The following is a 16,467-nucleotide window of genomic DNA, read 5'->3' on the forward strand; positions in this document are numbered from 1 at the left end:
TATTGCATTACCATTGTTCTATTTACAACGTGTCATTTTGCTTCATGTACACACAGATCAGATAATAAAAACAAAAGCCAAACTTACAATTTAAAAAATAATTTATTGGTCTTTATGTACACGGGGAAAAAAAGTATAAAACCAGCCATGAGTAGAAAAGGCAAATGTACAAGACTTTACACTTGAGGAGGTTCGCTGCTGCCGCGACAGAAATAAATCTACTCGGGAACCAGGCAAAACTTTAACTGTATACAGGAGCGAGGGAGCGCCGTCCACCTCGGAGCGAGCGGGACACCCGAGTACCACGAGCTGCGGCCGGCAGACCGCTCCTCGAACACGGAACAAAAAAAAAAGATTTGCAATATTCATTTCCGTAGGAAATTGTCTTGTATGCCGTCGGCACTAGTTTAGAGCATCACTGGTTCTGTTTCTCAGGAGAGGGACGGGGTCACGATGTTTCTCCACCGCTGCATAATAAGTCACGCGCTCTATCGAAACAACCCGTGGCAACAGAAGGCCTCAGGACGTCACGTCTTTGGTTCGTCGTGTGACTCTTTAAGTCGACTAAAGCTGACTGCGGCTCAGGAGACGAGCCCGCGGCCACGAGGCGCCGACCGGATTCACGTCGACGGATGACCACATTGGTTCGGCCTTTTCGTGAAGAGCAAGTGTTCCAACAATACAGGCGACTCGGCAGAAACCACCGGAGAATCCAACCGTCGACAGATGCCACGCCCGACTCGAGCAGACGATGCAAAGATAAAATAGGATTTGGTCGATCGTGAAAAGTCAAAGCAAACCGCCTGGGGGAACGTAGTGAACATGGGAAATAAAGCTGAGTAACATTTCAATACATTGCACAATATAATACTGACATATCTACGGTGAACCTTTTCGTGCTTCCAGTAGAGAGCAATACGCCACTTTGTTGAACTAAAAAGGGGAGAAGTTTGTCATCAGTCATAAAAACCAACAGAATCAATTAAGTAATTACCACTCAGCTATGATGCCAATAAATAAGTCATAATAATGAGGACTAATACTATTAAAATCCATTTGCACGTGATGAAAGGAACCAAACATGTCAACACGGTCTCAATACCATGTGGTACATATTCAGATTTCCATGCAGACGCACAAATCGGAGTTCATTTCCGCGAGCTGTTCTGGGAGCGATGTGCACATTGGGTTGGATTCAATAACAATCGTCATCATTCGATGAGGTTCAAGTCACGCAACTCTCCCGCTACACAGCCAACGCAACGACTGAATCAACTCCTCCTCCCTTGAACATGAGACTGACATGTCAGTGTCCACCGTACCCCATGATGCTCGGATAGGTGCAAAGTCTAAGGAGGATGCTTCAATAACGCAATAACTATTTGAGAAGCTGATAGGAAACACATTTTGTTTTTCGCGGCTTGGAGAATAAAACCCACGTGTGTGTTTAAAAGCTGGATAGAGCATCATGATTTGGTTTTTAATAGCGCTTGCACTACAGCACGGCCTTAAATCTGCTCACCACGGGGAAGCTTAACACTGATCTGCTTGGTGTCTACAATCTGGACCACATGAAGAAGATCAGCCGGGCTGGTTCGGGCTCAGACTCCCCTTCAACGTGTGAGAAACAAAGAAGAAAAACCATGAACAGAGGAACTGTTGATCAGTGGGAAGAAACGAGTCCGCACTCACAACAGCGGATTCTTCTCTGAGATCTTTGTCTTAGAAATCTTAATGTTCTCAAGAATTACCTAGAATTCATATCATTTTTTATATATATATATATAGTGAAACTCAAGAGGGGCACGGTGTAATTGATAGAAAAATAACATCATCTTGTACACTGTTACATTATTGAAAAAAGTATCACAAAATATCTTGAACTCATGAGGTATGAAAGTATGAAACACCTCTTGTGCACACAAACCAAACTCCAGACTCCGACACACAGGAGCATCTTGGAAAGAGTTCACGTCTGGAACTTTGTTCTCCGTGTCGCTTGCTCTGCGTAGCGAGACGCCGATGCGAATACGCCCTCCGGGGTGTCGTCGTCTTTGACCCGCCTGCTTCAAACCGAAAGGAAGCAATTGAGGGTTTTGTCTGGACGAAGAGGAGGAGTCTGGCGTTGCACTTGAATGAGTGTCAAACTAAAAGTGAAGCGCACAAAACATCGGTCTTGAAATAATAATAAAAAAATCATGTTAAAAGCCTGGCGCTCTCCTGTGCTGGTCTACAGCTTCCAGACACCACAACTCGATGTGGAACCGCACAAACGCCGCGGCTCGTGAGAGAAGAACCATCAGACAGGATCCCGTCTCTGTGGGTCCGTCTCTCCACGGGAGTTCTAGTCAAAACAAATCTAAAGAGTGGATAATACTGACCCATGTAAGAACCTGCAGGAGAGGTACTTTACACACACACACACTTTTAAGTAAGCAGCTGCTGCCGCCGCCTCCTCCTCCTCCTCCTCCTCCTCTCTTTCCCTCGAGTTCACAGGTTTGAGTCCAGAGGAGGCTCCAGGCTTCAGGACAAAGTGCAGTCGTAGGCTCCCTCCTCGTCTCCTTGTTCCTCGGTCTGTTCAGGAGGGCAATCCTCGGAGGGGGGACGGGGGAAACTTCCAGCGGGTTCGAGGGAGGGCGGGGCCAGGCCCAGCGGCGCCGCCACTCCCCTACTGTCCTCGGGCCGTGGTACTGCGGCGCCCCCCGGCCCTTCGGGGCCGCCGAGCTTCGAGCTCTGGCCGGTGGGCTGGAAGGCCTCGGGCGGCACCTGCTCGGCGGCCGAGTCCATCAGGTCCTGCAGCTGCGGCTGGATCAGCTTTAGAAACGGTTTGTAACCGAGGCTGAACGAAGTGGAAGAGAGAGGACGGTTACAATAATTAGGATGTTGCAAGAAATGTCACAGTAGTGTGCCAATAAATAATCCTTAATAAAGTATATAATAACAAATATCATAGAATAGTCACGCATAAAAAGTCAAACAATGTCAAGAGTAGGAAATATGTCCACAAACAAAAGTGAGAATAGTATATGTCAAACAAATGCAAAAGTATTGGAGTCGGTGATTCCCTTCAGGCGTGCCTTAAAATATCTTGTTGACGAGAATGGGGACGGACGGCGTCACGGGGGGAATCGAACACACGACAATTTGCGCCGCACCCACCAATCAGTGGAGACCCACGTGTCGACAGCCAGTAAGCCGCTTCTGACGCTCTGCACCGTGTCCTGGGGAACCTCGGGGCTGTCCAGGAAGCCGATCACCTGCTTGATGACGTTGGCGTCCCGGAGAATCAGACCAATCACGACGCACCACTCCAGACAGCCCGCCTCCATGAACACATGCAGCAGATACCTGAAGGGAGCAGAGAGGAGCAGCGGTCAGGGACGGCCTTTGGTTTCACATGAAAGCAAAGCAGTGGGATGGTGGACGTGAGCCGTCGTGATGTCATCTCACCTGAGCTGCACCTGGGACTTGTGCGGGCCTTTGTTGGCCAGCTCCATGGAGATGTGCTCCAACTCGGCCTGGCTCAGGCTCAGCGTGGAGGAGTTCTCATCCACCATCGTCCAATCGCCGTCCACCACCGAGCTGGTCTCTGTCAAATCTGTAGCAGAGCCGATGCTGCACTCTTCCACTAGAAGGAAGAGGAAAAGGAAGAGGAGGAATAAGACAGATACAAAGATAATGTTATCTTGAGGGCTTTTTGAAAGCTGGCGACTGCTGGTAGTTCCGCAGGAATCAAGCGTTCGACTGCGTTTACCTTTGTTGGTGAGCAGAGAGAGGAAAGCATCGTGCGTCTGCGGCGAGTGTTGGTTGGAATGAGCAGAAGACGCCGTGTCTTTGGACCTCTGCCCGAGCCCATCCAGCCAGGCGTGGCTGGCGGAAGCTGCCTGAGGGGGCGCCGTGTCCATGTCGCTGGTCAGCAGGCTGTCAGCTGACTGGGACTTCAACAGCCGAGTGCTCAGCACTGAAAGGAACAATGAGGAAAACAGCACGAATCGTATTGGGATGGAGTCAAAAGTATTGTGCACTGGGGCAGAAGTGATGTTAATAATGTACTTATTGATCGATCTTTTTGTCCCACCACAAAATCATAAGTTCATATATTGCATCTGCCACTAATCCGTTGAGAGGTTCAAAGCTTTCAGTGATGTCTGACGCGTACAACCAAAAATAAAGAAACATTTTTCCCGAGACTCCTCAAGGTTTCCTACACAGCTCCCGTGTTGCGCGAGTCCTGCGTCACTCACCCGTGCGACACCGTCCGTTCTTCAGAGGCGAGCTGACGCTTCCTCCAGGAATAACGGGGAACGGCCAGAGGAAGTCCTTATGGAGTTTCTTCAATGCAGAGACAAAATCCTCGACGCGAGCGACCCGGTTCCGCTCGCGACACAACCAGCCGATGAGTTCGAAGCCCAGCTGCGCGGAGAAGCAACCGAGGTCGCGAAGGCGCACCTGCTCCAGGAGGTGGCGGGCGTGGCGCCACAGCATCATGTCAATATACATGTTCTCTGCACACTCCGCTTCCCGCCTGACAGGAATCGGCACAGGAAGGAAGGAAGGAAGGAGAGAGAGAAAGAGAGAGAGCGAGCGAGAGAAAGTGGAAAGATTTAGGTGTTAAGGGAAGGACATTTTAAAGAAAGCGATACAAAAACTACGTTACTGTGTGTGTGTGTGTGTGTGTCCATACCCTTTCACGCAGGGTCCAGAAGGCATACTGAAGGTCTTCTGCAGGTTGATCTTGCCCGTGGCGATGACGTCGGCCGACTGGGACAAACTGATGCTGCGATTTCTGAAGAACTCAAAACCTCCAGTGGAGCTGGGTTCCTACAGAGACACACGCAGCTCACGATTATTGGAGTCGCTTGTAACTTCTCCGTGACCGCTATCGACAGACAAAGCTGGAGAAAAGTGGCGAGCAGAGAAAATAAATAGTTGAAGAGATCGTTTCAAAATTCTCACCTGAGTGGTGGGCGTTGGGGGCGGAGACTCCATCTCCCCAGAGCCAATGGCTTTGAGGAATCGGATCATGTGCCGGCAGAGGTCCCACTTGCCGTGCTCGAGCGCTGTGTTGAAGAGCAGAGTGGCGTGTTGTCTGCTCACTGCAGGAGCCTCCATGTTCTTCACAGAGAGGGACCGGACAAAAGAAAACAGATGAAGACCGCATGAGCATGATATGATGTCATGACACCCTGATCAAAATTAGTCAGGTATAACAAAATATTTTCTCTTTGCTGGGACTGTTAATGACTTTGCTCAGTTAACGATGTCCGATAATGCCAGCATCACGCCATGAAAAGCTAACTGAACATGTGGCGTCCAGTGCGTCACTACCTGCAGTATGATCAGGTACGAGGCCGCCGTGTCCAGGTCTTGAGCCATGAGACACTCCTCAAACAGATCTTTGGGGTTTCCCACAGCGGCAAACAGGTAGTTCCACAGGGCGTACTCCGTCTTCCTGGCGCAGTGGACGATGGTCTGGAGGAAGAGGGGGAACTCTGTGATGAACTTGGCCACGGTGGGCAGCAGCGGGTCGGGGATGGGCTCCCGAGATGTGGCCTCTTCCTCCAGCACGACGTGCACCATCAGCTCCATGACGTGAGGGAAGTAGGGCAGGGAGGCACATGACTGAGCCAGCATCAACGCCTGGGGGAGAGACACCATGAAGGGAAAGCATCGACTCAGTGAAACTACTTTAAACATGCCGACGACGGGACTAAAGTTCGTGAGTGAAGTGTCGTCGTCATCATCGACGAAGCTCCGCACACCTGTTCACCCAAGTTGCGAACCAGCAGCTGCCGCAGGATGTGATGGAGGTAGATTTGGGAGGTCCTCTCCACAGTGCAGTAGGGGAACAGCGCTTCCAGTGGCTCAGAGGAGCCCTGCATGCGATCATAGAGCACAGTCTCATTGGTTGCCCCCAGGACCAGGGCGTCCTCAAACAGCACAGCCAGCGGGTAGATGTTGATGTGGAACGGCAGCATGATGCGCCTGGAGAGGAAGGAGTGGGGCTTGCGATGGTCTCGGGGAAACAGCGGCAGCCAGACTTTCATGCCGGCCTCACCACAGGACAACCACAAGGCCTCCAGCAGGTGGCGCTTCTTCTTGTTGGAGCGACAGGTGGTCCACACATTCTCCACACATTGGGCCAGCACCACCGGGGGGCAAAACGGGAGCTAGTGGAGGAAGAAAAGTGGGATCGAGATTTAATAAAACAGTGTCAATAAAAATACACTTAACATACATGTTACATTATTTGCTTAAGGTTTGTGCACGACTCACCTTCAAATAATATTACTAACTCAACAGTTACATTATCTTTCCGAAAATGCTGATCTCTGGTTAATGCTTACTCATCAGTCTCTCAAGTCAAAACAGAAGATTTAACACAGTTTGCAATGAGCCGGTGAAACCAAAGACGACAGATCTGATACAACTTGCTCCTCAAGTAAAGCTCGCGAGGCCAGCATCCCGGACCTGGGCAGCGTGCATACACTGGTCAAATGTTGCACAACTTGAATTCCTTGTAAAGCTGAATAAGATATTAATATACTGTATTTTGTTGTGGCAAGCGCACAGGAAGAATAAAAATAAGTTCCTGAAGTGTAACCTGACACCATGTAACTACTGCATTGCTTATTGTTTGGACTCACCAGCTTCTTGTTGTTGGCGGGCGTCTCCTTCTCCCGGACCTGCGGTCCTGAACGGTCCCGCTGCAGCATGATCAACTGGCCAGCCAGATTCAACATGATGCTCTCTACCATGCCGGCCTAAGATGGACACACACACACAAAAACACATGAATGCATATGCACCCATAGAGACAGGACAGTTCAGTCGGTGCGGGTGTGTGTGTGTTCCCGTGTTACCTGCTGCGGGGCTTTCAATGTGATGCCAGTCTCTGTGCGCACAGAGGTGAGTGTGACGGACACCACGAGGGCCGGGTGAGGGATGTAGCGAGACATCGACACCTCCTGCAACAACTCCACGCTGGCTGTTGGGTATGGACTGAATAGAGGGAAACATATATATCATGACTTGTAAAAACCACAAATGCAGAACAAATGCAAGACACAATAATTTTTTTTTTTACAGATTTCAGTGCGATAGGAGACACAATTTTACGGCTTGAAATAGCAGAATATTTAATTTAGCTAAATTCCTTAATTCAACTTATTCAATGTACGTCACTGGAAATAAAACGTTGCACAATTACTGCGAGAAAGGAAGAAAGTGTGCTAGACGTGGAAAACAGTATCATGTTCAACCAGATCATTTTAGCCAATCCTCACTTGTAAATATTTAAACAGAGTGCAAAGGTTAAGGGCGTAAAATCTATCTGGCACATCATCTCCACTGTTACTCAGAACTCATACCAAAAAAAACCCTGGCAGAGTGGAAACAAACGAGATCATCCGGGGAAAAGCTGAAAGTCAGATATGTGAAGTATAGACATGAAGTTCTCCTGGATGTGTAATGCGTGTCCAGAGGAGCCCACCTGTCGTTCCTCCTCTCGATGCTGTAGAGGCAGATGGAGCAGTCGGCTCTGAACAGGATGACCAGATCTCTGAAGACGTTGAGCAACAGAGTGTCCGAGTGCAGCTTCGTGACGGACGCAAAGGCATTGTCCAGGTTAGACGAGCGTTGATAGAGCCTCAACTGGTGTCAACAGAGAGAGAAAAGAAGCAAATGTTGGAACAAGACTTACGAGATACACAATAGAGATAAATAACGGAATGTATGACGAGTGGTGCCTCCGTCTTACCTGCTCTTGCTGGTCAATAAAATTGTAACAGGCCACCACCACAAAGTCCTTCCACCAAGCCAGGCCTCCCGTCACCGTCATGTTCTGCTCCTACCGAGACGCAAACACACAAACTAACAATGTTTACCTCGTCAACAACACTACACTAAAACAACTTTACTCTAAAACACTCTGCACCACATTTTTATTGTATGATAATTTATTTCTGGCAGATTTTGCTCAAAATAAGTAGAGATAATTACCAACATGGTCACACATAACGAGCACAGAGCCATTTAGAGGGGGTTACATGTTGTTATTTATCCTCCAGTCTACAATGTCACATACCTGAGTGATGTTTCCAAACAGCTTCCATTTCCTGGTGAATAAGGAGTAGTGTGCAAAGCCCCGTCTTCCTGCTACAGCCATGCACTGGCCTGCCGTGTCTATGGCTGCGAACTGAAAAGTCATGTTTGTTGATTGAATAGCCATCTTTCAGACAAATAATGAACTTTATAGACTCTATATCTATATATATATGCAGCTCCTCGAGGCTGAGCAAAGATGCATGTTCTCTTACCCGTATAGGCCAGTTACTCTCTAGGTATGTGCTGTGAATCTAGAAGAATACAAAAAGGTGATGAGCAATAACAAAATTATCCAATATAGTTCAAATCCCTTGAATGAAAGACACACACACACACACACACACACACACACACACACACACACGCACACGCACACGCACACGCACACGCACACGCACACGCACACGCACACGCACACGCACACGCAAGATTGAGGCATTTGTTGAATGAAGCTCCCTGGTAATGTGACCGTATCGAGCATATTTAGCCGTTAACAGTATTAACTGCTTTGTGTCTGCCAGACTCATCACACGGGTCTCCTTTTCTTTTTCTTTATCTTTTATGATCCAGTAAACATAGAAGAAGAAACAGCCTCTGTTGCTGATGCTCCAGGATGGCCTGAAGCTGCAGTGAAATATAATAAGCTACCAAGTTATATTAAAAAAACTCTTGTATCCGTTTCATGAATTCTACCCAACAAGGTGTGATGACATTTAATTCATCCCCCTACCAGGACCTCATGTCGGATAAAACTCCCCAAAAAAAGAGAAAGAAAACCCTTTCACGGGGGAAAGAAAGGAAAGAAACCTTCAACATCATGCATGCTTACCTGGACCACGTGCCAGTGCTTGTGTCCCAGTAAAGTGCTGAGTCCCTTAGAGAGAGAAGAGTCGGGGTCGGGAGGATGGTGCAGCGGGCTGCCATCTTGTGGGTGCGTGTGTGTGTGCGGGTCAGATGTGCTTTGGACCTGCGAGGTGTCGCCACAGGTCAGGTAGAGGCGGTCTTCCCCATGGAGCAACACGTGCTCTTGGTTACTCTGTACAGTCGACATAGGGACAGAGTATGAATGTTTCATGTGTGCGTTTGCGTACGCGTGTATTTACAAACCTGACCACACATGTTCTCTCACCGTGCAGGGGTTGACCGTCAGGGCACTCTTGATGAATTGGAACTGCAGTATGCCGGCCTGCAGGGAGGGTTGAGGAGGTGTCGCCTTCTCCTCCTCCTTCTTCTCCACCTCCTTCTCCTCCACCCCCTCCTCTTGCTGCTGCACTTCCTGCCTTTTCCTCTCCTGTTTGATAGGGAGCACCCATAGGTGGTAGCCTTCTGCTCCCCAGCTCTGGAAAAGCGGAGTGGAAGGCAGTTATTATGGACACAACGGAAACAAAAAATAATTTGACATGTAACAAGTAAACTACCAATGAGTGGAGAATATGCAAAACAAGTCAAATGATTGAAATTGGAATAGAATAAACTGTTTACACAGTCTGTGCTCCCTCTGTTCCACTTCAATGAAATAATAGGATTAAGAGGTTACTGAAATGTAACATTGCCAACTGATTATTATATTAAAATGTAAAGGGAGGGACAGAATCAAATAAATCCACGCACCATAGAGCTGATTTTAACAGGGTCCTTCTTGGTACCATCACAGCGATACCTGAGGGGAGGCGAGAAAAGATATATAAAAACAAGAAAAATGGTGACATGAAGTTGCACTAAATGAAGTGTGTGCTACTGCATGTGTGTGTGTGTGTGTGTGTGTGTGTGTGTCCACCTACGCAAAGTCCTCTCCCAGAGTGCAGATGAGGTGAGCTCCAAAGACACTCCACAGCGATAGGCCGCCACACTCCCATGTAACCATGACAACGCTGTAGTCAGGTGACCAGCAGATCAGCTTGACTGGGCCCGTCTTGTTATAGATGTCTGAACAGGCAAACAATAGAGAGGTTAGAAAGTTTCAGAAGGCATTTAAGTGAATGCTTTTGCAAATGGTGCGATGGAACTTCTCATATTTGGGACTAAATCCCATGATATTGTGCTTTTCTGTATAATAGGATAGCCTCTGAAAATTGTTATTAATGACTAAATGACGGTGCTTGATATTGCAGAGTGACTCGGGGAGTAGCTGGGGAACGTGCGTTTTGTTTTTAAAGTTCTGAGACAATTATGTGTGAAACTAAATAATCCTTTGTATCGTCTCGGCATCTTTGAGATGATGCCAAGTGTTTAATGATTAGGGCTAAGATATTTATTTTACAGAAAGCAGAGAAACTAAAGTTCATGCTAAATTAACACTTGCAACACTGAGATTCCCAGAAACAGGAGCTACAATGTACAGACAAAAGAATAGATTTACGACTTCCTCATCAGGACTCAATTCAGAAACTCAATTCAATATTTCCTAGAAACTCATTCACTGTTAAAATGGCAGTTCCTCCACTAGGGAGAGCTCTGGCTTTAGAGCCCATGAAAGGAGTCTGAAACTGATTTTATCAAAGCGGACAAGTGGGCATGAAGGAGACACCTGAAGGAATGCAAGTTTTTTTTAAAGAGGAATTTGTGCAGGGGTGTGATGTAGAGAGACAAAAACAGGGAACGGGAGAGATGGGGAGCATAAGTTGTGATACCAGGGTAGTGTTTTGGGGTGAGCTCCAGTTTGTGGGAGAGCTGCATGGATCCTGTCGTGGTGTCGATCATGTACACCAGCACCGAGCCACTGCAATGAAAACAAATACACTTTAATAGTCATGATGTGTTGCCCAAGTGAAAATAAGATGTGTAATAACACACAATCAGAAACGAGTAGCCTGCACATATATATGAATACACACACATGTATACATCTGTCCAAAAGCAAACAGCATTTCTGTTAAACGATTGGAAATGATTAATTACAGAGGCTTAAATCTAATTTCTTCAGCTGTGGCATACCGACTCAGCATCTTCCTCATTCAGTGGTAAAAAGCAAAGCGATTTACATCAGAGTATCAAACACTTATCGAGAAAGGTGTTTTCAAACAAGGTTCAAAAGACTCAGATGTAAAACAGGGTCCTCCTTGTACAGCAGGATTGATTATATGCTCTACTTTCTCTTATTGTTTGCAAATGACTGTTTGGCCAACAGTTATATGTGATCACTGGTTGTTCCAGAGAGGCAGAAATCATAGAAAACGATGAAGAGGGGGAGCAATGACTGAGGAAGAGAAAGTCCAACATGTCAGATTACACAATCCATTGGGAGTTTCTGACGAGCACACACGAGTTGGGCCTCGGCAAACACAAACTGACAGATTCTCCCACTGGACACACACCACATGGACAACAATCTATCTCTGTAACACACGGATGCAGGCAAACACACACACACACACACACACACAGCTCACCCAGGTTTTCTACCCAACACTGTACTGTAAAGACCTGGACAGAGAAACCGCTAAAAACACGTACCCGGCACAGCCAAAGGCCATCAGTCTGTACTTGGTGTTGACAGCCACACAGGTGCCATCATTCACATCTGCTGCCCAGACGCCCTGCAGCTGCTGGACACACAAGCGAAAAATGTATTAATTACAAATAACTGAATGTGTCTGATGATGTCAGTTGCAGGTCAGCAACGCATGTTTTATGTGGTTTCCTTTAAACACGTTACTTGAATTTAACTTTAAAATTGATGAGTCTAAATGAAACTCTACAACTGAGAATAAACACACATTAGCAGCGTGGTCACGATTTTATTATAACATTTATATCTGGGCACATTTATATCTTAATGGAGTCAACACCACCCACTTTCCAATTCAAAGGATATCGCCATCATTTCTTGCCAAAATATAAATGTGAGCTCCCTTTTCCGGTCCTTTTAGATGCTCAGATATATCTTACAGATTCAGTCATTACTGTTTAAAATATACTAAGATAAAGCAATGGCCGTGAGACCTTTATTAAATCATATTATCATATTAATTAAAAATACTGCGCTTGACAGACAAAGCCATATTCTGATATATATTGATGACATAAGCTGTAGAACTGATGTCTGCAGGCCTTGTAAAGAAGAATCTGTGACTTTCAATGAAATAACTAGTATACATTTTTGAATATCTGGGTTGTAATCGTCTGTTGGCCAACCTGTAAACTTTGTGTGTTTTAAGGTCGCCAGTGTGTGTGAGTATTCTTACATCTGCGGTGATGGTGTTGCTGAGGGGAGTGATAAAGCCCAGCCGTCCGTCACTCAGCACCACAGCAAAGCCGTCCAGGGTTACACAATACTCCATACAACGGATATGCACTTCTTCCAGGTCTAGAGAGGGACCACCTACACACACACACACACACACACTGAAGTTCTCTATGCAATAAAAAGACTGAATGTGGAACTGAAGTCAAGCCCAATTTTGAATAGTTTAACAGTCAAACCCTGTAATAAACATGTATTTTGTATTTCCCAGCATTAGACACTTCTGTTTACACTGTCAACTAGAATCACGTCTGCTCTCCCCCGGTGTGTTGCTGTGTGCACGGGCCTCCTCTAACCTCGAGCAGACTGCAGGTCGAGAGAGAAGGGGATTGTAGCGAGGCAGATGGACTTGCGTCCGTTGCTGCCGAGCCCGTCCCAGTGCAGCACGTGGAGATAGCCGTCTGCGGTACAGACAAATAAGTCCTCCTGAAGGGACCGCAGACTGGTGGGAGGAAAAACAAACACACAAATTAGCATTGAGGTCCAACAGACAGGAAAGAAACTGTGGAGGAGGCAGTACGGCAAAACAGGCAGGGATGATGTGTCGGAAGAGAGAGAACAAACAACAGTGTTAGAAAACAGTGGACTAGTCATCATCCAGCTGTGCCCGCTGAAACGTTTACTGGCCAGCTGTGATGACGCCGCATAGATGCCCGTGCCAACTGTCACTGTTTCCTAATACACAAGGGAACAAACAGTGTGTTTGTGCGCGTGAGGCGCTTCTTTGTCTTTCAAAAAGTATGACCGGTTTAAAACTGAAGATGGCACAATAAGACAACCAAAAGGAGAAAAGAGGCATCAGAACAAAATATGTTAAGGCGAAGTTGAGGGTGTCGAACAGAGTGGACGTAAACTGAGGGGGAGGAAACACTTCTTCTGCAGTTTCACAGCAGGAGGCACCCACTCATCTCCTGCAATCAAGCTGTGGCTTCAAAATGTGAGTGCTCTTCTCACTCGCATGCCGACCCTGTAATCTCTGTCAAGTGCACGCATTGGAGATGTGACGGAAGAACACGAGGACATGAAAGATGCACAGAAAACACAGACAAAAAGAAAGTCGAGCAGAAGGGTTCTCGTCACTCATCGAACAAAGATGTCAAGTTGGAAGATGTGGGGGGAGAATAAGGAACGGGAAAAAATAGAAGAAAAACTCGACAAAAATATTGCAAAAACTGAACGACCACAAAAGGAGAAAACAAGGAGAGAGATAAAGTGGCTCTTATCGGACAGACTCCAGTGTTGTTCCTTAGCTTGGGTTATTCCTTCTTATCAAGAATATTATAATCTGGGGACTAGATTTTTTAATTTTTAAAAACTCATTTAAGCCATCATAAATTTGTGGGATAACAATGAACAAGGTATATTTGTGAACGAAATATCTTTTTATGTTGCTGACGAAGCAATTAATCTCACTATCGCCAGACTACCTGACACATGGAGACAGACAACCATTCTCTTTAGAGGCATCAATTAACCTTCGCTGCATTTCTTTGGACTGTGGGCGCCAGAGAACCCGGAGACGACCCACGTTGCCCCGGGGAGAACATGCAAACTTGCCCCATCTAGCCGGGGAATCAAACCCTTTCCTCACTCTTCTCTCTCAACGCCCCTCCATCTCTGCAGATTCATGCATTTCTCTCGACAGGCCTTTGTGTTTTCAACTTACAGTGTGGAGGAGTTTAGCTTCTCACTGAGCCTCAGGCATCTCTCACTGCCAATGTTGCCTTTCCATGAGGGGAAGAAGATTATATTTCAAGGTCTCACTCTGAGCCAAATGCCTTTCACAGATGCACAGAGTGGGTCACTTTTAACAGCTTTAGTGGATATTTAAAGAATGTCCTCCATAGTTAGAGAGCTGCATGAGCAGTGTAGATTATAAAAATGTCCACAGTGGTGAAGCTCAAGGGGAGGGTATATACAAAATAAAAATGCAACAGTATTTAACAGGGCTCTCTTAGTTTACAGAGCACGCACATTAAGATACAGTGAGCAGCATTTATTTTGGTGGTTTCCGTGCGTGTAGGTCTTTGTGAAGGTGAGCTGGCGCCTATATGAGGGGGAGGTAGCTGTGCAGACATAACAGGAAGAAACACAAAGGGGGAGAGAAAAAAAGGGAAAGAGATAAAAAAGGAGGGCAGGACTTCTTCCTACCTGGTTATAGGGGCCTCCAGGTCCACCGGCTTCTTCATCTCTAAAGACAAAGCGGGGGCACATTGCTCCTCCTTGTAACCGGGGGTAACCTTCACACGAGAACTTCCTCTGCGCAAACAAACACACATTAATACACAGATTGATTGTCCTGATGAGTGAAGAAAACTGTTGAAATCCCAAAATGCGAAACAGAGGTGAAATAGAAAACCGAATACGCCCCGACTTGCCTGACCTCTGCCGGTATGCAGTCAAGGAATGTGAATGACACACACACACATACACACACTGTCGACACACCAGCAGAGACACACCACATACACACATGACATGACATGGACACTTGATACACAGCAACAGAGGGATTTAGAAAAGGAAGAGAGAAAAGCATGCATACTTTTGGTCCAGCGTGGTTTGAAAAGCCCAACCAGTGGAGTGTGTTGCAGCAGCATATTCATGCATATACTTCTGGCCTGGTAGTGTAATGGTTACTTTAAAAATATATATTAAGTCAAGAGCAAACACAACATTACAACATGACCAGGATTTACTACTTAAGCCCTCTTGTATTCCTCCTGGTATTGTTAACCAGCAGCACTGCTAGTCAGCTGCGGGATGATGGCCGACGAGACTGCAGCGAGCAAACAATCCCAAAAGGAAAAAAAAAGCTGCCGACGCGTGTTCATATAAATCAATTTGGGAATTGTTTATAACCAGTTATGTCATTTTAATTTGTTAGCAGTAATAACACGAGCAAGTTAAAAATAGTGACCAATTGAAACTGAAAATAAATCGTGTTGCCGTTTCGGGTAAAAATGCGATAGGATATATACCCCAAGCAGACAACTAGACAGATTAAACATGCTTAATAATAATAATAATAATATTGGTTAAAAGGCATTGTCTCTATGATACAAATTATTTGTTGTTGGCATATCCTCCCAGAAAGCTACAGCTCGGCCCCCTCCGCTCACTTTACACAAGCATGCCTATCAATGTGTCCGAGAGCTTCAGTGTGTGCTGTACTCACTTTGGATAGACCGGTTCATAGAGGGATTTGTCATCCCCGCCACCCAGCACATCAAACAAGAGGATGTAGCCTTTGGCAGTCTGAAAACAGAGGATTATAAGAAGAAAACTTAAATGTAGTTGATCAACCACAATTTGATTATCGTACAGAGACACAGAAAACATAGAAATAACATGTTTCAGAGAAAGAAAGTGAGGAGGAACTAAAAATGATAGGGATGCACGGTTTTTTAAATGATTATTTACTCAATGCCTTTTGAGAGAGAGAAATAATGAGACCAGAGGGAAGAATAAGCAAACAAAATATCATCATCATCATCAGTCAGTAAAGAGACTCGACTGGTATCTATTTCATGCGCTTATATTTCTCCTAATAAGGATAATATTTGCAGCACAAGTACTTTCGTGGTTTAGCAAATATTTGTATCTCCCGGAAACGTTGACATTTTCCTGTAATGCACAATCCTGACCAGGCTGAGCCGTTACTGATAATGAAGCTCAAAAACAAGTGTCAGCATTTCAAAAACATTCCGTAAAAGAGCTCGCAATATCTGTGAAAAATAGTAGTTACTTGTTTGTGCGTACTACTTTGCAACAGCACTTTTTCCACGACTACGCACAGACCGTGCTGTCTGGCTGAAAATGAGCCTGTCGACTGAAACACGACACGAAACCGGATCTTAACTCCACTGTCAGCAGTGATGTGAATCCTCGACAATGACTCCATGTAAAAAGACGTTGGTTCTCGGTGGCTCTGCAGCATAACCAGAGTGAGGTCAATGCGCTAACAACCTATTCTCCTATTTCCAGCCTGTTATCCAGCTGTGGTTCTGTGAACGGTGATGTTTAACTCATAGTTGGTGGAAGCACACTGAAGTAACCCTTGACCTTTTCTCGTGTGGTGACAATGCTGTTAGTAGCAAGAATATCACCACAGCTAT

The 16,467-nt window shown here is 46.1% G+C and overlaps 1 protein-coding gene across 2 annotated transcripts in view; it reads right to left on the minus strand.

Annotated features, from left to right (window-relative positions):
- Positions 1 to 83: 83 nt before the first annotated feature.
- The window catches only part of ric1 (RIC1 homolog, RAB6A GEF complex partner 1), a 28,271-nt gene continuing 11,887 nt past the window's right edge, over positions 84 to 16,467 (minus strand). The window contains exons 3-27 of one of the 2 annotated variants that reach the window (XM_056433376.1): positions 15,528 to 15,607; positions 14,501 to 14,608; positions 12,646 to 12,791; positions 12,291 to 12,427; positions 11,560 to 11,648; positions 10,737 to 10,825; positions 9,888 to 10,032; positions 9,718 to 9,766; positions 9,236 to 9,445; positions 8,936 to 9,142; positions 8,319 to 8,357; positions 8,087 to 8,197; positions 7,760 to 7,849; positions 7,493 to 7,653; positions 6,864 to 7,002; positions 6,648 to 6,764; positions 5,763 to 6,170; positions 5,329 to 5,640; positions 4,957 to 5,115; positions 4,685 to 4,821; positions 4,245 to 4,525; positions 3,755 to 3,961; positions 3,451 to 3,628; positions 3,160 to 3,348; positions 84 to 2,839 (exon numbers count right to left, since the gene is read on the minus strand). In XM_056433376.1, coding sequence (XP_056289351.1) covers positions 2,524 to 2,839; positions 3,160 to 3,348; positions 3,451 to 3,628; positions 3,755 to 3,961; positions 4,245 to 4,525; positions 4,685 to 4,821; positions 4,957 to 5,115; positions 5,329 to 5,640; positions 5,763 to 6,170; positions 6,648 to 6,764; positions 6,864 to 7,002; positions 7,493 to 7,653; positions 7,760 to 7,849; positions 8,087 to 8,197; positions 8,319 to 8,357; positions 8,936 to 9,142; positions 9,236 to 9,445; positions 9,718 to 9,766; positions 9,888 to 10,032; positions 10,737 to 10,825; positions 11,560 to 11,648; positions 12,291 to 12,427; positions 12,646 to 12,791; positions 14,501 to 14,608; positions 15,528 to 15,607 — 4,104 coding nt within the window. In that variant the 3' untranslated portion in view covers positions 84 to 2,523. Of the gene's footprint in view, positions 2,840 to 3,159; positions 3,349 to 3,450; positions 3,629 to 3,754; positions 3,962 to 4,244; positions 4,526 to 4,684; positions 4,822 to 4,956; positions 5,116 to 5,328; positions 5,641 to 5,762; positions 6,171 to 6,647; positions 6,765 to 6,863; positions 7,003 to 7,492; positions 7,654 to 7,759; positions 7,850 to 8,086; positions 8,198 to 8,318; positions 8,358 to 8,935; positions 9,143 to 9,235; positions 9,446 to 9,717; positions 9,767 to 9,887; positions 10,033 to 10,736; positions 10,826 to 11,559; positions 11,652 to 12,290; positions 12,428 to 12,645; positions 12,792 to 14,500; positions 14,609 to 15,527; positions 15,608 to 16,467 lie in introns of both variants that reach the window. The other variant, XM_056433375.1, reaches the window with a different exon arrangement.

This window comes from Pseudoliparis swirei, chromosome 15 (genome assembly GCF_029220125.1).
Source record: "Pseudoliparis swirei isolate HS2019 ecotype Mariana Trench chromosome 15, NWPU_hadal_v1, whole genome shotgun sequence".
Taxonomy (NCBI): Eukaryota; Metazoa; Chordata; class Actinopteri; order Perciformes; family Liparidae; genus Pseudoliparis; species Pseudoliparis swirei.